Source organism: Ranitomeya variabilis, chromosome 1 (genome assembly GCF_051348905.1).
Source record: "Ranitomeya variabilis isolate aRanVar5 chromosome 1, aRanVar5.hap1, whole genome shotgun sequence".
NCBI lineage: Eukaryota > Metazoa > Chordata > Amphibia > Anura > Dendrobatidae > Ranitomeya > Ranitomeya variabilis.
In genome coordinates this window covers 29,527,072-29,551,199 of record NC_135232.1, presented here as the reverse complement: position 1 = coordinate 29,551,199, position 24,128 = coordinate 29,527,072, and the positions used below count along the sequence as shown (strand labels likewise).

General features: G+C 45.8%; 1 protein-coding gene across 1 annotated transcript in view; it reads left to right on the top strand.

Annotated features, from left to right (window-relative positions):
- Positions 1-23,110, top strand: part of SPEF2 (sperm flagellar 2) — a 126,922-nt gene extending 103,812 nt beyond the window's left edge. Inside the window, exons 29-37 of the mRNA XM_077281690.1 lie at positions 2,918-3,056; positions 3,444-3,673; positions 3,974-4,080; positions 5,611-5,793; positions 9,204-9,296; positions 13,620-13,790; positions 14,067-14,264; positions 21,928-22,050; positions 22,897-23,110. Coding sequence (XP_077137805.1) covers positions 2,918-3,056; positions 3,444-3,673; positions 3,974-4,080; positions 5,611-5,793; positions 9,204-9,296; positions 13,620-13,790; positions 14,067-14,264; positions 21,928-22,050; positions 22,897-22,980 — 1,328 coding nt within the window. The 3' untranslated portion in view covers positions 22,981-23,110. The remainder of the gene's footprint in view (positions 1-2,917; positions 3,057-3,443; positions 3,674-3,973; positions 4,081-5,610; positions 5,794-9,203; positions 9,297-13,619; positions 13,791-14,066; positions 14,265-21,927; positions 22,051-22,896) is intronic.
- The last annotated feature ends 1,018 nt before the right edge of the window (positions 23,111-24,128 follow it).

The following is a 24,128-nucleotide window of genomic DNA, read 5'->3' as shown; positions in this document are numbered from 1 at the left end:
TCCCTAATAGTCACCCTCCACGACAGGACCATAGGAGGATACTCCCTGCCCTAATAATCACCCTCCACGACAGCACCATAGGAGGATACTCCCTGCACTAATAGTCACCCTCCACGACAGGACCATAGGAGGATACTCCCCTCCCTAATAGTCACCCTCCACGACAGGACCATAGGAGGATACTCCTCGCCCTAATAACCACCCTCCATGACAGCACCATAGGAGGATACTCCCTGCACTAATAGTCACCCTCCATGACAGGACCATAGGAGGATACTCCCCGCCCTAATAGTCACCCTCCACGACAGCACCATAGGAGGATACTCCCCTCCCTAATAGTCACCCTCCACGACAGCACCATAGGAGGATACTCCCTGCCCTAATAGTCACCCTCCACGACAGCACCATACGAGGATAGTCCCCGCCCTAATAGTCACCCTCCACGACAGCACCATGGGAGGATACTCCCCGCCCTAATAGTCACCCTCCACGACAGCACCATGGGAGGATACTCCCCGCCCTAATAGTCACCCTCCACGAGAGCACCATGGGAGGATACTCCACGCCCTAATAGTCACCCTCCACGAGAGCACTATAGGAGGATACTCCCTGCTCTAATAGTCACCCTCCACGACAGCACCATAGGAGAATACTCCCTGTCCTAATAGTCACCCTCCACGACAGCACCATGGGAGGATACTCCCCGCCCTAATAGTCACTCTCCACGACAGCACCGTAGGAGGATACTCCCCATCCTAATAGTCACCCTCCACGACAGCACCATAGGAGGATACTCCCTGCCGTAATACATTAGTCACCCTCCACGACAGCACCATAGGAGGATACTGCCCATCCTAATAGTCACCCTCCACGACAGCACCATAGAAAGATACTGCCCGCCCTAATAGTCACCCTCCGTGACAGCACCATAGGAGGATACTCCCTGCCCTAATAGTCACCCTCCATGACAGCTCCATAGAAGGATACTGCCCGCCCTAATTGTCACCCTCCATGACAGCTCCATTGGAGGATACTCCCCATCCTAATAGTCACCCTCCACGACAGCACAATAGGAGGATACTACCCGCCCTAATAGTCACCCTCCACGACAGCACCATAGGAGGATACTCCCTGCCCTAATACAGTAGTCACCCTCCATGACAGCTCCATTGGAGGATACTCCCCATCCTAATAGTCACCCTCCACGACAGCACAATAGGAGGATACTACCCGCCCTAATAGTCACCCTCCACGACAGCACTATAGGAGGATACTCCCTGCCCTAATACAGTAGTCACCCTCCATGAAAGTTCCATAGGAGGATACTCCCTGCCCTAATAGTCACCCTCCATGACAGCACCATAGGAGGATACTACCCGCCCTAATAGTCACCCTCCATGACAGCACCATAGGAGGATACTCCCCGCCCTAATAGTCACCCTCCACGACAGCACCATAGGAGGATACTCCCTGCTCTAATAGGGACAGGAAACACAAAGAGGTCAAAAAGCCCGACCCCACTTCCTGTCTCCAGTATTTTTCCTATCCCTATGGGGCACGAAGTGGTCCTCCTGCAGTTCTCTGTGGCCAGCAACAAAGACTGCATAGGGTAGCCCGAAGTCCTGGCTGGAATCATCCACACGTGGAAGAGATTCCAAGGAGAGGGGGAGGTTCATCCTATCAGGATGTCGCACTGGGATCTCTGCCCCTTTATAAGGAGCCCAGATTGAAGACACCACAAGGTAAGACCTTTGCTATCATGGAGGGTGGTCGTTCTTCTTGCTCTGCTTCTGCAGATCCTGTCCCGAACCCAGTAAGTACCTGGCTTTGGTGTCTAGTTATCTTTAGAGCAGGAATATCCTTAAGGAGTTATACTGATGATCCCTTCTCTCCTCTTTTGAGGGAGAAAAGGATTCTGCTCCAAAAAGGAAAGACAAGTTGTCCCAAAAATGTACCGTCTGTCTTAAAATTCTACCTTCTTCATACAAGAAATGCCTCAGGATTGCACAGACAAAATTGTTAAAGGCAAACGGCCCTCTTTGATAGAAGAGTTAAGGGGAATGGTTCGCCAGGAGCTCCAATCATCCCTAGGCACATTTTCCCAGTCTCTCCCAGTAACGCCATCAGGGGCGAAGAAGAGGAAGATATCCATAGAGGAGCATTTTGACTCTGACTCTCAAGGAGGTCCGGGATCCTTCACTAGTGAGTGGTGGGAAGAAGGCGAGTCTGTGTCAGGGGCACATCAGTCCCAAAACAGTAAGAAATATTACTTTGCATCAGAAGATATGGAAGAGCTTCTGACGGCGGTGAGAACCACTATGAAAGTGGAGGAGGACGAAATTGTCCAGAACACAGTTCAGGACGAAATGTTTGGGGGTCTAAGAGCTCAGAAGAAGTTAGTGTTTCCGGTATATGAGAATATTCAAAAGTTGATACTGGATGAGTGGGAACTGCCGGAAAAACGCTACACCTACAGAGCTCAAAGGAAGATCTCCACTGGAGGAGAACATATCCAAATGCTGGACAGAAGTACCAAAAGTTGATATTCAAGTAGCAAAGGTGGCAAAAAAGATGACCTTGCCCTTTGAGGATTTCTCCCAATTTCGAGACCCTTTGTACGCAAGACAGATAGTCTGCTGAAGAAATCTTGAGAAATGTCTGCGGCTTCGTTGGATGCGAATGTGATATCCACCGGATATCCTCTACCTTGGAGTTCCATAAGTCCCAAGAAATCGTCACATATGTTACCATGTTACTATGTTACCTGTGTAGTCCTTCATAAAAAGGCTATTTGACTTCTTTGTGTTTCCTGTCCCAATTATGGCGGGGAGTATCCCCCTATGGTGCTGTCGTGGAGGGTTCCTAGAAATCGAATTACCAGTGAGTCTAATTCTATTTTTTTCCTTCCTTTCTTCAGAAGCGTCTGTGACCTCCAGACTGGAACTGATCAGATCGAAAGCCCAGGAAATGTGTCAGGAGATTGTGACCCGATCGGAGCAGACGTATAAAGACTTGGACATGTGGCAGGGAGCGCAGTTTCTGGCGGAGATGTCAAGGTAAAGTCCTTCATGGTATCCGGAGTCGGCGGGGGCATTGATCACTCCTTCACATGGGGTGGAATTTTCAAAAAAATAAAAGTAGTAGAATTCACAACAGATTTGCTTGTGGATCTTATGAATTTTTTTTGTGGGAATTTGCCATGGATCCAGTGACTGCAGCTGTGTAACCCCCGTTCATCCTCTGTATACCCCCCGTATACCCGCCGTATGCCCCCATATACCCACTGTATACTCTCTGTGTACCCGTCGTATACACCCCATATACCCTTCCTATATCTTCGGTATACCCCCTCTATACTCCTCTTATACTCTCCAATTTCCCCCAGTATACCCCCCCATATAACCCCCAATCTATAACACTGGGATGTACCTCTGTCCTCGCAGTATCGGGAAGCTGATCCAGATCGCTCATTACTGCGTTGAAACCAAAACGAAGATACAACATGAACTCGTCCTGGAGAAAAGCGACTTCTACATAAATGCAGATATAAAAGTGCTGCCTGATCCAATGCCACAACCACCACCCCCACCAGTAGAGAGCGCCACAGGGGCAACCCTCACCATTTCTCAGCTCCATCGACTTCACAAGCAGTTTTTACAGGTGGCTCCCGGAGGTGAGTTCTGTCTACAGTGCACGGGATTTGTGAAAGTGTTAGATATTAAAGGGGAACAAATTTGCCAGTTACCCACTGCCCCGACCGCAGATGCCCCAAGTTACACACTGCACCGGCTTCAGATGCCCCCTTACACTGTGTGCCTATAGAAGATGCCCGTCTTTCTCGGCTGCACCCACACATACCCCTAGTACAACTTGCCTCCTCAGCTGTAGAGGAAGCTGTAAAGATATAGCAGAGGGGTGAGCCCTCGAGCGCTGCTTCTGCACTCAATGCCACTATATGCTCTTTTTCCTACAGGACTTATGTCAAGCAAGTTATTTTCGGGGCTTCTAATGGATCTGACCTCGGTGACTCTTGGAGACGACGCGCTGCCTGACGTGTGGATGCATCTGTCACTGTCGGAGGTGAGGTAACAGCGAATTTATGGGGTTCCTAGTCAGAGTGGTGGTGATAGATGGAAGCAGAGATGGTGATGGATGGGGGCAGACGTGGTGATAGATCGGAGCGGAGGCGGTGATAGATCGGAGCGGAGGCGGTGATAGATCGGAGCGGAGGCGGTGATAGATCGGAGCGGAGGCGGTGATAGATCGGAGCGGAGGCGGTGATAGATCGGAGCGGAGGCGGTGATAGATCGGAGCGGAGGCGGTGATAGATCGGAGCGGAGGCGGTGATAGATCGGAGCGGAGGCGGTGATAGATCGGAGCGGAGGCGGTGATAGATCGGAGCGGAGGCGGTGATAGATCGGAGCGGAGGCGGTGATAGATCGGAGCGGAGGCGGTGATAGATCGGAGCGGAGGCGGTGATAGATCGGAGCGGAGGCGGTGATAGATCGGAGCGGAGGCGGTGATAGATCGGAGCGGAGGCGGTGATAGATCGGAGCGGAGGCGGTGATAGATCGGAGCGGAGGCGGTGATAGATCGGAGCGGAGGCGGTGATAGATCGGAGCGGAGGCGGTGATAGATTTGAACGGAGGCGGTGATAGATTGGAGCAGAGGTGGTGATAGATTGGAGCAGAGGTGGTGATAGATCAGAGCGAAGGTGGTGATAGATTGGAGCGGAGGCAGTGATAGATCGGAGCGGAGGCGGTGATAGATCGGAGCGGAGGCGGTGATAGATCGGAGCGGAGGCGGTGATAGATCGGAGCGGAGGCGGTGATAGATTTGAACGGAGGCGGTGATAGATTGGAGCAGAGGTGGTGATAGATTGGAGCAGAGGTGGTGATAGATCAGAGCGAAGGTGGTGATAGATTGGAGCGGAGGCAGTGATAGATCGGAGCGGAGGCGGTGATAGATCGGAGCGGAGGCGGTGATAGATCGGAGCGGAGGTGGTGATAGATTGGAGCGGAGGCGGTGATAGATCGGAGCGGAGGCGGTGATAGGTCGGAGCAGAGGTGGTGATAGATCAGAGCGGAGGTGGTGATAGATCAGAGCGGAGGTGGTGATAGATTGGAGCGGAGGCGGTGATAGATTGGAGCAGAGGTGGTGATAGATTGGAGCAGAGGTGGTGATAGATCAGAGCGGAGGCGGTGATAGATCGGGGAGGAGGTGGTGATAGATAGATGCAGAGGTAGTGATAGATCGGAGCAGAGGTGGTGATAGATCGGAGCAGAGGTGGTGATAGATCAGAGCGGAGGTGGTGATAGATCGGAGCGGAGGCGGTGATAAATCGGGATAGAGGTGGTGATAGATCAGAGCAGGCCTTGTGTTTTTTTCACCAACCCCTCTAAAGACCGCCAGATTGGGCCCTAATATCACTGCCCCAATGTATGGTGGAAGGAAATTCTGCAAAACCATCCACACATTAGACTTAAAGGGAATGTCCAGCTGTTACCTCTATGTTGGTGTTTAGTTCCAGCCTTATGTGCTCCTCCGCATCTTGCAAAATGAGACGCAAAACTTCGTCCACCATCTGAGTGTTATTCCAATTGTATCCAGGTCCAGGACATAACCTCCGCGCTGTCAGATGGCTCCGATTACGTAAACTGGAGGAAGTTCTTGTTATCAGTGTCTTGTCCCTGGCCGTACCCGTCTCTGCCCGAACTCCTGAGGACCCTGCAGAGATTCAAGGATACAGATGACAGTGGAAGCGGCATCGTTCACCAAGAGCTCTACAGTCAGGTGACGGATAAAGATGAAAATAATCTCTTCTGTTTACAGACAAATCCAGTTATTAATAGAAAACCATAAAACTGATATAAAGGCAAGACAAAGATATAGAAATACAAGTGCAGTCACTGTGTACATACATTACATTACTGATCCTGAGTTACATCCTGTATTATACTCCAGAGCTGCACTCACTATTCTGCTGGTGCAGTCACTGTGTACATACATTACATTACTGATCCTGACTTACATCCTGTATTATACTCCAGAGCTGCACTCACTATTCTGCTGGTGCAGTCACTGTGTTCATACATTACATTACTGATCCTGAGCTACATCCTGTATTATACTCCAGAGCTGCACTCACTATTCTGCTGGTGCAGTCACTGTGTACATACATTACATTACTGATCCTGAGTTACATCCTGTATTATACCCCAGAGCTGCACTCACTATTCTGCTGGTGCAGTCACTGTGTACATACATTACATTACTGATCCTGAGTTACACCCTGTATTATACCCCAGAGCTGCACTCACTATTCTGCTGGTACAGTCACTGTGTACATACATTACATTACTGATCCTGACTTACATCCTGTATTATACTCCAGAGCTGCACTCACTATTCTGCTGGTGCAGTCACTGTGTACATACATTACATTACTGATCCTGAGTTACATCCTGTATTATACCCCAGAGCTGCACTCACTATTCTGCTGGTGCAGTCACTGTGTACATACATTACATTACTGATCCTGAGTTACATCCTGTATTATACTCCAGAGCTGCACTCACTATTCTGCTGTGCAGTCACTGTGTACATACATTACATTACTGATCCTGAGTTACATCCTGTATTATACCCCAGAGCTGCACTCACTATTCTGCTGGTGCAGTCACTGTGTACATACATTACATTACTGATCCTGAGTTACATCCTGTATTATTCTCCAGAGCTGCACTCACTATTCTGCTGGTGCAGTCACTGTGTACATACATTACATTACTGATCCTGAGTTACATCCTGTATTATCTTCCAGAGCTGCACTCACTATTCTGCTGGTGCAGTCACTGTGTACATACATTACATTACTGATCCTGAGTTACATCCTGTATTATCTTCCAGAGCTGCACTCACTATTCTGCTGGTGCAGTCACTGTGTACATACATTACATTACTGATCCTGAGTTACATCCTGTATTATACCCCAGAGCTGCACTCACTATTCTGCTGGTGCAGTCACTGTGTACATACATTACATTACTGAGGTACACCCTGTATTATACTCCAGAGCTGCACTCACTATTCTGCTGGTGCAGTCACTGTGTACATACATTACATTACTGATCCTGAGTTACATCCTGTATTATACTCCAGAGCTGCGCTCACTATTCTGCTGGTGCAGTCACTATGTACATACATTACATTACTGATCCTGAGTTACATCCTGTATTATACCCCAGAGCTGCACTCACTATTCTGCTAGTGCAGTCACTGTGTACATACATTACATTACTGAGGTACACCCTGTATTATACTCCAGAGCTGCACTCACTATTCTGCTGGTGCAGTCACTGTGTACATACATTACATTACTGATCCTGAGTTACATCCTGTATTATACTCCAGAGCTGCGCTCACTATTCTGCTGGTGCAGTCACTATGTACATACATTACATTACTGATCCTGAGTTACATCCTGTATTATACTCCAGAGCTGCGCTCACTATTCTGCTGGTGCAGTCACTGTGTACATACATTACATTACTGAGGTACACCCTGTATTATACTCCAGAGCTGCACTCACTATTCTGCTGGTGCAGTCACTGTGTACATACATTACATTACTGATCCTGAGTTACATCCTGTATTATACCCCAGAGCTGCACTCACTATTCTGCTGGTGCAGTCACTGTGTACATACATTACATTACTGATCCTGAGTTACATCCTGTATTATACCCCAGAGCTGCACTCACTATTCTGCTGGTGCAGTCACTGTGTACATACATTACATTACTGAGGTACACCCTGTATTATACTCCAGAGCTGCACTCACTATTCTGCTGGTGCAGTCACTGTGTACATACATTACATTACTGATCCTGAGTTACATCCTGTATTATACTCCAGAGCTGCGCTCACTATTCTGCTGGTGCAGTCACTATGTACATACATTACATTACTGATCCTGAGTTACATCCTGTATTATACCCCAGAGCTGCGCTCACTATTCTGCTGGTGCAGTCACTGTGTACATACATTACATTACTGATCCTGAGTTACCTCCTGTATTATACCCCAGAGCTGCACTCACTATTCTGCTGGTGCAGTCACTGTGTACATACATTACATTACTGATCCTACGTTACATCCTGTATTATACTCCAGAGCTGCACTCACTATTCTGCTGGTGCAGTCACTGTGTACATACATTACATTACTGATCCTACGTTACATCCTGTATTATACTCCAGAGCTGCACTCACTATTCTGCTGGTGCAGTCACTGTGTACATACATTACATTACTGATCCTGAGTTACCTCCTGTATTATACCCCAGAGCTGCTCTCACTATTCTGCTGGTGCAGTCACTGTGTACATACATTACATTACTGATCCTGAGTTACATCCTGTATTATACCCCAGAGCTGCACTCACTATTCTGCTGGTGCAGTCACTGTGTACATACATTACATTACTGATCCTACGTTACATCCTGTATTATACTCCAGAGCTGCACTCACTATTCTGCTGGTGCAGTCACTGTGTACATACATTACATTACTGATCCTGAGTTACATCCTGTATTATACCCCAGAGCTGCACTCACTATTCTGCTGGTGCAGTCACTGTGTACATACATTACATTACTGATCCTGAGTTACATCCTGCATTATACTCCAGAGCTGCACTCACTATTCTGCTGGTGCAGTCACTGTGTACATACATTACATTACTGATCCTACGTTACATCCTGTATTATACTCCAGAGCTGCACTCACTATTCTGCTGGTGCAGTCACTGTGTACATACATTACATTACTGATCCTGAGTTACCTCCTGTATTATACTCCAGAGCTGCACTCACTATTCTGCTGGTGCAGTCACTGTGTACATACATTACATTACTGATCCTGAGTTACATCCTGTATTATACCCCAGAGCTGCTCTCACTATTCTGCTGGTGCAGTCACTGTGTACATACATTACATTACTGATCCTGAGTTACATCCTGTATTATACCCCAGAGCTGCACTCACTATTCTGCTGGTGCAGTCACTGTGTACATACATTACATTACTGATCCTACGTTACATCCTGTATTATACCCCAGAGCTGCACTCACTATTCTGCTGGATCTGTTTCCAGCTCCTCTTATATTTGGAGGTTACATATATTACTCTTTTCCCTGTTAGGTGGGGCTGTGGTTTACAGGAGATTCTGAGGACACCGATCCTGAAGACCCGACAGGAAACCTTCCATTTAACAGACTGGAGCATCTGATAAGGGTAGATTGTAATAAAGACATAACTGCTTCATTAAAACAATGCACCAAAAGTGAAATCTTCATGCAAAATACAAAGGATCTTCCCACATCTGAGGGTTCGCTACAAACCCTGGCAAAAGTTATGGAATCACCGGCCTTGGAGGATGTTCATTCAGTTGTTTAATTTTGTAGAAAAAAAGCAGATCACAGACATGGCACAAAACTAAAGTCATTTCAAATGGCAACTTTCCGGCTTTAATAAACACTAAAAGAAATCAAGAACAAAAAATGTGGTAGTCAGTAATGGTTACTTTTTTAACCAAGCATAGGGGAAAAATTATGGAATGAACATCCTCCAAGGCCGGTGATTCCATAATTTTTGCCAGGGGTTATACAATTGCATCCAGTATAGACAATGCTCTGTGAGCTGAACATATTGGCACCAGCTACACAGATCTTTTCTGCTTTGTTACAATGTATCAGTCTGAAGTCTGGAATATTTAGAGGATTATCTGGGCTGGATACAAATGTAACGAAATATCAGCTGTGAGGAATATTTCATCCACCGAGAGCAAACTTTTTTGCACAAAAATCCCCTAAGGCTATTGACTCATTACAGGTAACCCCTTTAATATAAGAGCGTTGATCAGCTGATTGTCGCAGGTCTGTGACTGTCTGCAGCTGCGATAGAGGAATATAATATTACTGTACATGTTAAAGTCCCTCCTTCTGGCACATGGGTGATGCGTCCATGATGCCACGTACATCTGGTGGGCAGCAGGGCAGCAATTCATGGCCTGCCCCATCCTGGCTGAACACGCTGTGCGGATTGTGTACGTTATATTATATTAGTTTTTCCTTTTTATACTGTATTATATTAGTTTTATTTATTTATCTTGTAATATAGTATATTAGTTTTCTATATTTTATTCTGGGTTTTTTTTACCTTTTTATTCCGTACAACTTTTTTATTTTCTTATATTGTATTTTCTTTCTACTTATACTGTATTATATCAGTTAGTTTTTGATCTATTTATTCTATATTATAATAGTTTTTATCTTTTAATCCTGTGGTATAATAGTTTTTTTTTATCTCTTATATGGTATTATATTAGTTTTCTATGTTTTTATAATGTTATTTTAGTTTTCTTTCTTTTTTTATAGTGTATTTTAATCTTTTTCTATGCACTTATACTGTATAAGTGTATATAATCGAGTATAAGCTGACCCCCCTAATTTTGCCACAAAAAAACTGGGAAAACTTAATGACTCGAGTATAAGCCTAGGGTGGAAAATGCAGCAGCTACTGGTAAATGTCAAAAATAAAAATAGATACTAATAAAAGTAAAATTAATTGAGACATCAGTAGGTTAAGTGTTTTTGATTATCCATATTGAATCGGGAGCCCCATATAATGCTCCATACAGTTCATGATGGGCCCCATAAGATGCTCCATATTAAAATATGCCCCATATAATGCTGCACAAAGGTTAATAATGGTCCCATAAGATGCTCCATAGACACATTTGCCCCATATAATGCTGCACAAACGTTGATTATGGCCCCATAAGATGCTCCATACAGATATTTGCCCCATATGCTGTTGCTGCAATAAAAAATAAAAAAAAATTACATACTCACCTCTCGTCGCTCAGGCCACCAGCACTTGCAATATTCAATTCACCTGTCCTCGTTCCACCGCCAGGCGCCGCTGTGTCTTCCACGTCCTCTGCACTGACGCTCAGGCAGAGGGCGCACACTAACCACGTCATCGCGCCCTCTGACCTGAGCGTCACAGCAGAGGACGCGGAAGACGTAGCGGCGCCCGGAACGAGGACAGGTGAATATCGCGCAGCGCTCCCCCTCCCCATTATACTCTCCTGCTCCTGGCGCGGTCCCTGCATCTCCGGTCTCCGGGGCGCTGGCAGCTTCTTCCACCGTTACCTCTTATTACAGTAATGAATATGCGGCTCCACCCCTATGGGAGTGGAATCGAGTCCATATTTATTACTGTAATGAGCGGTACCACGTGACCGCTCAACGCTGGAAGAAGCTGTCAGCGCCCGGAGACCATAGGAGATGCAGGGACCGTGCCAGGAGCAGGTGAGTATGTCACAGCCGCCGCCTCCCCTCCCCCGCCGACCCCCGGCTCAAGTATAAGCCGAGAGGGGCACTTTCAGCCTAAAATGGGCTGAAAATCTCGGCTTATACTCGAGTATATACGGTATATTAGTTTTTATATCTTTTTATCCTGTATTGCTTTACTTTTCTTTCTTTTACTGTGTTATATTTTTCTCTTTTTATATTGTACTATAATAGTTTATTTTGTACAATATATTAGATTTTCATCTTTTTATAATGCAAGATAACATTTTTTATCTCTTTATAGTGAGTTATAATTGTGTTTTCTTTTATACTGTTTTATCATAGTTTTTTATAGTGTATTTATGCTGTATTATAATAGTGAAATAATTGTATCCTGTATTGTATTAGTTTTCTATCTTATACTGTAATATACTTGTATGTTTAAAACTGTAGTGTAATAATTTTTAGCTTTCTATAGTGTAATATAGTTATTTTTATATCTTTTTATACAGTATTGTATTAGTTTTCTTTCCTTTTATACTGTGTTATAATCGTTTTTCTATCATTTTATACAGTGCTGTATTAGTTTTCCTTCTTTTACACTGTTAGATAATAGTGTTCTTTGTTTTTATAGGTTTTTTATAGTTTTTATCTTTTTATACTGTATTATAATAGTTTTTTTCTATCTTTTTATACAGTATTATATTAGTTTTCTTTCTTTTACACTTAGATAATTTTTCTTTCTTTTTACAGGTTTTTTATTCTTTTTGTTTTTATCTTTTTGTAATGTATTATAATAGTTTTTCTATCCTATTATACTGTTAAATAATAATGTTTCTTTTTATATATTTTTTATTTTTTTATAGTTTTCATCTTTTTATACTGTATTGTGATAATTTTTCTATCTTTTTATGCAGTATTATATTAGTTTTCTATCTTTTACTGTTAGTAGTTTTCTTTCTTTTTATATATTTTTTTAAAGCTCGTTTTTATAGTGTATTCTAATTGTTTTTATCTTTTTATACCTTTTTATATTACTTTTTTACATTTTACTGTATTCTATATTTTTCTATTGCATTATAATAGTTTTTACCTTTTTATAGTGTATTATAATATTTTTTTAATTTTTATATTTTGTAGTATAATAGTTTTTTAAATAATTTTCGACTGATTTACAGTAGTTGTCGGACTATAAGATGCACCAGACCATAAGACACACCCCAAATTTTCAGAAAGAATATGGGGAAAAAAATGTAATGCATCAAATGGGGGTCCGTCTTGCAGTCCTGAATTCAGCTTCCCCAGGGGAGATCGGCAGCAGAGTCACAGGGGGTGTTTGGTGGTGCGGTGATGATATGACCCAGACTGGTGCGCAGGTTCAGTGGTGTGGGGGCTACGGTGACATTTTGTGAAAGCCCGGAGCCTCTCCACATCTATTGCTGCGATGCGGTGGTTTCCGGGAATCCCCATCCCAGTCTGGTGCTGCAGGGCGATGATCTCGCTGCCATCCCAGCCTGGTACAGCTGGTACTGCAGGTTCGGTGTTGCACAGTGGCGCGGGGGCTACGGCGACATTTTGTGAAAGCCCGAAGCCCGCGCACTTCTATTGCCTCGATGCTGTGGGCTCCTGGAAAATGGCCGCTGGAGGCAGTACATGCACAGATTGAGATCTCAGCAACAAGATCTTGTCCTGAGATCTCGAGAGATGAGATCTCGGAGCCGAGATCTCAATCTGCGCATGCGCCGCCTCCGGCGGCCATTTTCCCGGAGGCTACAGCATCGAGGCATTAGAAGTTTGGGGGCTCCGGGCTTTCACAAAATGTCACCGGAGCCCCCTGCACCACCGAGCACCGCTGAACCTGCCGCATCAGCTGTACCAGGCTGGGATGGGAGCGAGATCATTGCCCTGCAGCATCGGACCACCGGAAGAATCGCCCGACTCCTGCTGCCGGAAGAATCGCCCGACTCCTGCTGCCACCACGCTGTAAGTACATTCAGACTATAAGATGCATCCCCATTTTCCCCAAAAAAATTTTGGGGAAAAGTGCGTCTTATATAGTCCGAAAAATACGGTATATTACTTTTCTACTTTTCTATCTTTTACTGTATTCTATATTTTTTATATTGTATTATTAGACTGCATTTTGTACATTTTCATTAACTTTCCCTTTTTATACTGTATTATATTAATGTTCTATCTTTTTCTATTTTTTTAGTACGGTATTATAATTTTTTTTATAAATTTTTTTTCATCTTTTCAGTTTTTCTTTCACCTGTTTGCTGAGAATACGCAGCCGCCTCGTCTCGACTACACCGATATGTTGCTTTATTTTGCTTCTCATCCGAACCCGCTGGAAGGTTTCTATCGAGCATTAAGTGTCACAATCGGGAGACCGGTCCTGAAGCCTCCAGAGGATGACCTGCTCGTAAAGGTATCGGCTCTGACAGACGTCCCACCACCTCCAAAATTTCATGCATAAATCTCCTACCCCTCTGGTTGCAATCTCTGTATACCGAAGTGTCATGTGACCTCAGCATCCAATCACTGCCCACAGATACTTGCTCAGTGTTTGGCTGCAGCGGTACAGCTGCTTTGATGTGCTGGACCTACCTGCCCTGCAGGGTACTATGGGATTAGCTTTGTTTTGGTGGATCTTTAATATCAGTCTTCCTATATAGAGTCCTCTTCTCATACCGATCATTTTCAGTCTTTTCCAGCCATGGATGCCATAGAAGAGACTACGGAAAGAATAATGGTCAATGATGGGGGTGATATCGCCCCAGACACAGAACAACCAACCATCACATTACAGGAAGTTCTGCGAGTCTTTCAGCATGGCGCTGGAGATGATGGGGATACTCATAGGTTTCGCCAGCTGGAGAGAGAAGCAAATCATCTCCATAAGGTTAGATGTGATTACAGAGGTGTGGGTGCTTAGCGGACATCGGGGGGACCCCAGAAACACATTAGAGTGGTGGATATAAGGGTGTACGGGCTCTTTTTATTGTACATGGGGGAATATAGTTATTGAGAAGGTGTTGTCCGAGTACATTACATTTTGGGTCCGTCCCCTTAGGGGACTTGAGCTTGTGATCTCTTAATTGACTGTGCAATACAGGCCTATAACAGAGTGTGTCCCCCCTTCTCAGCCTGTTGTCATGAACCATACTGTAATCAGGCCTACATTAGCATTTCCTATCCTTCAGCTAGTTGGGGCATGTGTGTCTTCATTCCTCGCTGCAGGGGGCCTCCATTATACACAACCCTGCAGACAGGCTGGAGACTGGGCTTCTGGAACATTCTTCATCCTTCGAGCTATGCGTAAGGGGGTGGGTGTTTAGCATGTCTGCCCAACAAAGAGGCTGAGCCCAATGAGCCCAAGAAAGGTAGAACAATTAACCACTCAGTGGAAAAAGCTACTGGTGGATGGAGAAAAAACTACCGGCACTCCACCATCGGTGGTCCCTTGTCCTTTAGTCCCCAAGGTTTTCTGTCTCACTAGACCACCACCTCATGTTGATACCCATGTGAATCACCTTCCAGCTAGTCCTAACTCATCCTCTCGAAAGCGACAAGGTGAGAAAGTAGTAAAGTGCAGATGTTATGGTTGTGGGCATCCCGGGTATCTGCAGGCCACATGCCCACCTATCCAATGGAGGAGCCATCCTCAACTCCAACAATCACCTCATGCACCTGCACATGGATATAAGCCTCCAGGTTCCCTTACTTCCTTCCACAGAGTGTAAATGGGAAGGAGTAAGGAGTGTGACACAGTGCAGATGATACTGATGTGGGCAGCCTGGGCATCTTCAAGACACCTGCCCTCGTTGTCAATTGAGGATTGACCGTGTACGAAATCGGCCTCTCAATTAATTACAGCCAACTACAGTGGAGAAAGAGGTGTCCACTCCTCCAAGTTGACCTGCATAATGGCTTAGACATCCATGTTCGACCATTAGTGATTTATGGGCTGCGGGCCACAGCCATGATTTCCTCTAATCATCAAGAACGCACTTCGAGGAGGTCGTGGTGGACGGTCTGAGAGTTCTTGGTTTTTGTTACTCTGGGGCATTTCTCACCATAGCTGATCCCAGGGTGGTTCGGCCAGAGGCAAAACAGCAAGGACCTGGGATTGCCATTGAATTAACTTGAGGCCAATGGAGGAATATCCCAAAAGCCAGTGTAAAACTGGACTTTGGGGTCAAGCAATGCGTGGTTGGATATTGTCCCAGGAAATGATGTGGGAGATCTCCAATGCCGATTTGTCGGTGCAGGAAGCAGAGTTTAAGTCACAGAGGATGCAAAATGGAGCCCAGACCTTTAACCCTACAACTTCACCATTCAATAAAGAATATGGAGCCAACACCAAAATAAAATGTATTTTCCAGACAGGAGGAGCCATGGGTCACGTCATCCATGTCTACGTGCACTTGAAAATCAACCTGTTAAGGTTTCCTATCCTGTATCTAATGGGATCACGGGTGTCTTTGTTCCTTGCTGCAGGGGGCTTTCCTAATACTGAGCCCTGCGGAATGGCTGGAGACTGGGCTTCTGGAACAATCTTCATCCTTTGGGCTATGTGTAAGGGGATGGGATGTGAGCATGTCTGCCCAACAAGGGGGCTGAGCCCAAGAGGGGTAGAATAATAAACTACATGTTTGGTTCGTTAGTTGGTGCTGTGTCTTGTGAAGGACGAGGATCTGTTGCTGCCGCCAGGTCCTGGTGCCATGTATGGAGATTGGAGATCAGTTGTCAAGTAGGAAGCCTTGCCACCCTGCTGGATTTGGGGAACTAGTCTAAAGACTGCTGTTGCCTTGTTGTTGGCTTTGGATTGCAGGGTGGCCCCCCGGATTTGTCCCTTTTGTGGGACCACCTTGCAGACTCTAAGGAACTGCACATCAATGGTGGGTTCAGCTTATTTTTTAAGGTGATCACACCCACGAACACTCATCCGAAAGCGCGCGCTCCAAACGTTCCTCAATGGGGAGAAATCTGCTGACACGGACTTCTCTCCCCTGAAAGCAAATGGACTAGGTGTCAAAATTTTAAGCACTCAATCCTTAACTGCCCTCAAATCAGGGACAGGAGGCCCCATACACATCGGATGGTTGGGTGGAATCTACGGATTCAGAGGATTTTCATTCTGTGCATATGGGTGCGGCTTTGTTGCAGACGGTCAGGGCTGCCACCAGAAATTTCAAGGCCCCATACTGGCAACATTTTTGGGCCCCCTTGAGACTCCGCTCAGGCTCCACACCAGCTCCGCCTCCACCTTCCCACCGCCAACTCTTAGAAAAACTCCACTTCTGCACCACATCCTCACCAATCACACAGTAACAGTTCCCATCTAACACTAGACAACATACATAGCCAGGAGCTTTGGTTTTGGCCAAATGATTTTTTAAGCTGCCACCATGACAAGGTAGACTCTTTTGGCCGGGCCCTACGCTACTCAATACTATTAAACATTTGTTAAAATAACCAATACTCTTTTTAGGTATATTTTTATTTATTTTTCAGTTTTTAAAATGACCAATAATATCACATACAAAGGACAAATACCGCCACACCATGACCAGATCACATATTACCACCACATAGTGACCAATAATACCACATACAAGAGACAAATACCATGACACCATGACCGAGCAACATAAGACCAACATATAGTGATCAAATAATACCACATACAAGGGTCAGATACTGCCACACCATGACCAGACCACATATTACCACCACATAGTGACCGAATACCTCAACACTGATTATTAATAAAAAAAAATACTATTATTTCCTTAAGTGCCATTATACACAAGAGCTCTGTTCATAGTATACAATGGCAGTGTACAGGTAATATAGTGATAACCAGTGACATTATATACAGGAGCTCTGTATATAGTGCCAGTTTACAGGTAATACAGTGATCACCAGTGACATTATACACAGGAGCTCTGTATATAGTGTCAGTGTACAGATAATATAGTGATAACCAGTGACATTATGTACAGGAGCTCTGTATATAGTGTCAGTGTACAGGTAATACAGTGATCACCAGTGACATTATACACAGGAGCTCTGTATATAGTGTCAGTGTACAGATAATATAGTGATAACCAGTGACATTATGTACAGGAGCTCTGTATATAGTGTCAGTGTACAGGTAATACAGTGATCACCAGTGACATTGTACACAGGAACTCTGTATGTAGTGTCAGTGTGCAGGTAATACAGTGATCACCAGTGACATTATAGACAGGAGCTCTGTATATAGTGTCAGTGTACAGATAATATAGTGATAACCAGTGACATTATAGACAGGAGTTCTGTATATAGTGTCAGTGTGCAGGTAATACAGTGATCACCAGTGGCATTAAAGGAGCTTTGTATATAATATACAGGGCCGGACTGGGACTAAAATTCAGCCCTGGCATTTGAAGTCACACAGGCCCACTTGTCACATGGTGACTGTATAATATCTTTGTACACTTGTAGGCTACAAGAAGTGAGGGGAGTGTAACACGACTATATAACATAATTACAGCTGTATCCAGCATTACAGCTCAGTCCCCATAGAATGTAATACAACACAGCCCCCATAGAATGTAATACAACACAGCCCCCATAAAATGTAATGCAGCACAGCCCCCATAGAATGTAATACAGCACAGCCCCCATAGAATGTAATAAAGCACAGCCCCCATAGAATGTAATGCAGCCAGCCCCATAGAATGTAATAAAGCACAGCCCCCATAGAATGTAATGCAGCCAGCCCCATAGAATTTAATGCAGCACAGCTCCCATAGAATGTAATGCAGCACAGCCCCATAGAATGTAATGCAGCACAGCCCCATAGAATGTAATGCAGCACAGCCCCATAGAATGTAATACAGCCAGCCCCCATAGAATGTAATGCTGCACAACCCCCATACAATATAATGCAGCACAGCCCCATATAATGTAATGCAGCACAGCCCCATAGAATATAATGCAGCACAGGCCCATGGAATGGAATGCAGCCAGCCCCATAGAATATAATGCAGCACAGGCCCATGGAATGGAATGCAGCCAGCCCCATAGAATGGAATGCAGCCAGCCCCATAAAATATAATGCAGCACAGGCCCATGGAATGGAATGCAGCCAGCTCCATAGAATATAATGCAGCACAGGCCCATGGAATGGAATGCAGCCAGCCCCATAGAATATAATGCAGCACAGGCCCATGGAATGGAATGCAGCCAGCCCCATAGAATATAATGCAGCACAGGCCCATGGAATGGAATGCAGCCAGCCCCATAGAATATAATGCAGCACAGGCCCATGGAATGGAATGCAGCCAGCCCCATAGAATATAATGCAGCCAGCCCCATAGAATATAATGCAGCACAGGCCCATGGAATGGAATGCAGCACAGCCCCATAGAATATAATGTAGCACATTCCCATGGAATGGAATGCAGCCAGCCCCATAGAATATAATGCAGCACAGGCCCATGAAATGGAATGCAGCACAGCCCCATAGAATATAATGCAGCACAGGCCCATGGAATGGAATGCAGCCGACCCCCCCCCCCCCCCAATAGCTCCACAATCCAGTCATCACTCATTGATAAAAAACAAAACACTCTACTCACCTCTCTCCTCGTGCCCCGCACTGCTCCGGTCTCAGCAGATGCAGTCTGCCCGCCCGGTCACACTGCAGGTGCGCGATGATATGACGTCATCGCGCACCCGCAGTGTCAGCGGCAGGCAGAGCGGGGAATGATGGGAGAGGGGTCGTCAGCGGACGCTCTCCTCCATCATTGCATTCAACTGTACCGGTGTCTATGACGCCGGTATAGTTGAATGCGGGGCCGGGAGTGTGCCGCGACAGCGTGGGGAGTGTGCCGACAGCGGCACACTCGAGCGGCCAACTACTGCCATCGGCCCTTCTGGCATTTGCCAGAACTGCCCGATGGCCAGTCCGGCCCTGATAATATACATTGTATAGGTCACATTGACTCACAAGTGACGTCTCTAGTTAAAGTCCTTCATCTTTGCTTTTCTTCATCCAGCACAGACCACCATCACCTCTTCCAGCTAGGACTCGTCTCTTTAGAAATTAACACAGTTATCCAGAGCACTGCTTGAAGAGCACATTGCTTAATTTTTTTCCCAACTTCTATACTACACCAGATGAAGAAAAAAAGGCAACCTAGTGCCACCCTGCACAGTAACAGGATCCACCCTCCCCCAATGAAACCGGTATCCTTAAAAATAAAATATATCACTGCAGTAATAATATCCTCCATCCTGGCGACCTTGTGTCTCATTCCTGGCTCCAGCCATATGTCCTCCCATCCTGGTTCCATGTGTCTCCATTCTTCCCCATGTCATGTCCCATCCTGCCCCATATGATTTCCCATCCTGTCCCATCTAATGTCTCTATTCTGCCCCATGATCCTGCCCCATCTGTCCCATGATCCTGCCCCATCTGTCCAATGATCCTGCCCCATCTGTCCAATGATCTTTCCCCATGATCATGTCTCATTTGTTTATATCCTTCCCCATGTGTCCCATGAACATGCCCCATGTGTTCCATGATGCTACCTCATTTCTCTCTATCCTGCCCCATCTGTCCCATTATACTGCCAAATCTATCCCATGATCCTGTCCCATGAACCTTCCCTATCTGTCCCATGATCATGCCCCAGTATCCTGTGCAATCTGTCCCATGAACCTGCCCCATATGTCCCATGATCCTGCTCTAGCTGTCCCATAATCCTGCCTCATGTGTCCCATTATCCTGCCCCATGATCCTGCCCCATCTTGATCACCCCCAGACGCAGGGCCGCGGGGTACTCGGTACTGGGTCCCTCTGTCACGGTTCTGGGGATGTCACGGTGGCCCGACCCGGTCCATGACCCTGCTAGGGGGTGCCCAATTAAAGGTGTAGTTTGTCAAGTGTTTGTGACGCCACCTGTGGTACTCGGTCAGGGTGACCGACGCTGCTGAGGGGTCCGGTGGGGTGATGTTATGGCAGCTAGATGGAATACCTTCCCACAGGTGAAGTGTATCCTCAGGGCTTCCCTTGATGAGTAGGTGGTAATGGTGGACGTTGTAAGGTGCGATGAATAACGAGGACACAGGGTTGCAGTCTCTTTACCTTTTACTGAAGACTTCAATGTCCACAGTCCAGAGCACTGCTAACAGGGCTGGCAGAGTCTGGCCGGTCCGAAGGCACATCCAGAGTTCCCTTTGCAGGTGGAAATCAGTGCCTACCTACCTGCGCCTGTGTGTTGTAGTACCTCCCTGCTGAGCACCACGGGATAGTCCTCACAACTGTTGTGTATGTTTCTGATGTTCTCTCTCCGTCCCCCAGATGATATGGATAGGACGACCCGTATGACGGGGTAGGCCTGGAGCTATTTTATAGGGACCCTAGAGACGCCCCTCTCCCACAATTTGCCTCCGTTGTCTTCATTAGGTTAAAGGTTGGACAGCCAACTTGGAATTCACTGCCCTGCCGTTGTTTTAAGTAATGCGTAGAGTCTATTACTCCCTCAGTGTTCCGGCCACCGGCTACGCGCCTCAGAAGGATGTTGCCGATCTTAAGGCAGAACTCTTCCCGGTGTTATCTCCTTGTGCTGTGATCTCGTTTCTCACTTCTCCACAATATACTTCGCTTCTTGTCCTTTCTTAGGATGCTGCCGCAATGAGGTGCAGGCGCAGCTCCGTAATGTTCGTAATCTCATGCTCTGTCTCTGTCAGGATCCCACCCCTGACAGGGACCTCTGTCTGCAGCTCCGATGTTCCTCCTTCTCTCCCTGTCTGCCTGACAGGTCTTCTCTGGGTCTCACCCAGTAGCGTTCTCTCTAACTTCCTATCCAGCCCCCAGTTTTACCAGAGTGTGAGGAGTGGCCTAATACATAGAACCTTTTGCTCCCCCTGGTGGCCGGAGTGTGAAGTGTAATGTGTGACTGTGATACCTGGTCAGGTGAACTCCTTTAGTACCATCAGACGTAACATCGCTCCCCCTGGTGGAAGAGCGACAATACTGCAACGACCTGGACTCTGGGGCGCTGCACATCTGTCCCATAATCCTGCCCCATCTGTCCCATGATCCTGCCCCATCTGTCTCCATCCTGCACTATATGTCCCATGATCCTGCCTAATCTGCCCCAATATTGCGGCTTGCCGCTTTCAGTAAAAAAAAAAAAAAACTTTCTCCTTACCTGGCCATGTTTCAGTTGCATAGTCTCCTCCGTGCATGAGAAGCACAGACTCGCCGGCGCAGGGCAGTGAAGTCATATGCTGGAGACGTGCCGCTGAGGTCAGCTGCCGGCCGGTGATTGGCTGGCGGTTTTTATTGCTGGGCCCGCATGGCAGGAGATTTTAAACTGACCGCTCAGTTAGTGACCCGGCAGGTTCCTGCCCCTGGGGCCCGGTGAGCAGAGGGAGGAGTAAGGGCAGTAATGCCCTGATGGCGGCCCTGCAGGCGGGTGCAGCAGATTTATCCAGATTTGCTGCAGGTCACATGAATTTATACCCAATCCTGAATATTATTATTTTTCCTTCTTTTATTCTAGATAATCAAGAACATATTTCAGGAGATGAGCCCCGACGCTCTGGGCCGCATGTCTCTTCCTGATCTCCTCAGACACCCCATCTTTCATGAACTCATAGAAGATTGTCAACTTTATAAACTCTCGGTGAGTAAATTATTACATCCGCTATAATCCGTATAAAGGGTTCTCCGCCTTGTAGACCCTACGTTACGGAGACCAGTCGTTACAGGGACCAGACGTTACCGGGACCACTCATCACATGGACCTGACGTTACAGGGACCACCCATCACATGGACCTGATGTTACAGGGACCACCCATCACATGGACCAGACGTTACAGGGACCACACATCACATGGACCTGACGTTACAGGGACCACGCATCACATGGACCAGACGTTACAGGGACCACACATCACATGGACCAGACGTTACAGGGATCACACGGACCAGACGTTACAGGGACCACACATCACATGGACCTGACAATATGTGGACCCTATGTTACATGGACCAGACGTTGCATGAACCAGACGTGGCATGGACCACCATGTAATGTTCTGTTTCCTATGAGAGAATGCTACCTGCACGACTGTTCAGTGTGGGCAGATGTGGGGCATTCACTAAATCAGCACATGTGGGCATTAGAGAACCATCTTTAAGAGCTGCTTTTGCTTGAGAGGACTTGGTACAACCATGCCGCCCCTTTTATTCAACCTCCATGGACACCTCCTTTTACAACTGTAAACAATATTATATTTATAATTCTTTTTTTTTTACCTTAAATTCCAAACTAAATATCCCAAATTAGAAAAATATGGCTGCTTTATTCCGGAAACAGCGCCACCTATGTTTTCAGGTCGTGACTGGTATTACAACTCCACTCCATTGAAGCAGTAGTAGTTCTTCTAATACCGTCTTACAGAATGTGCGCATAGTTTTGTTTTTCTACTGCAGCAACGTAACAGAGGATGTCTATGTTTGTGGCAGGATATCCAGGACCTGCTTGAGAAGACTAAAGCCACGCAGATGAATGAAGGAGACAGCGTGACGACCAGCTCTACCGCATCGTAACAATGCTATCTGTATCCCTGTGCCCTGAGGGTTTTATAATTCTCTACTTTTTTTAATGCTTGTGGTCAAAGAAACCTCCTCCCAGCATGAGATTGGATCTCAGATAATAAATCAGCGTGTTATATCTGTGTATGAGCCTCAGTATAGTTATTCTTCACTCCCATCTGCAATTCCTCTTTAGCTTCTGTAGCTTAGACATGCTTACATTCCCTGCACTACACTGGTGTTTTCTATGTTCTGCAGCTTACGTGACAGCTTTACCGCATAGACTGGGACAGGTTCAGCAGAGTCATCTCCTAACCGTTAGAAGGTAATGACAGCTCTGCTGTCCTGCTGGAGGCCTAGATAAGATGCAGCCTGTAGGTGTCAGAAAATTACATCTTGTGGGTTATTTGAGGGACAAAGAAATTACACTAATTTCCCCAAAATAACAAGTTATCATAATACTTTTTTTAACTTCTTTAACTAATTTATTCTTAAAGCGCACCTGTCATTTCATATGAATATGTGTGTAAATGAGGAGTAACACTATTTCTGGACATTATGTGACTTGCATCCTGCATTTTTCACCAGCTTTTTCCACTTAAGACTTTCTCATTTTTAATTGCCTCTAAGCTAGTGGGTGGAAACAGAGACATGAGGGATCCCTGCTAATCTGTTTTCCTTAAGCCCATGTTCAAAAGCAGAAGCAGCTTGCAGGACATTATTCAGCAGTACTGAGTAGTGTATATGTGAATCCAGCAATGGAGTCAGGTAAAACACTAGAAAGCAACAGCATGAAGGATTTTATGCCACAGTATTGAGTAGTGCCGCTCTGAATACAACATTGGGGTAAGATAAAACACTTACTAGAAATCAGTTATGAGCAGTGTAGCTGTGAATCCAACTCAGAGGTTAGAGAAAACATTTTCTAGAAATCAGCAGCATTGAGGAACTTATTTTAAGCAGTGTAACTGTGGATCCAGCAATTGTTGAAGTAAAACAAAAAACTACAGCACAGGTCTGCGCTTCTCAATTTTTACAAAGTTTATTGAAACGACAATGATCATTTAAAGCATATAAAGCATTACAAAGAGGTCTCTGTCGGACCTGTTTTATCCCTTTATTACACAGTTAAACCATTAACATCTATGTAAACAGGCACAGGC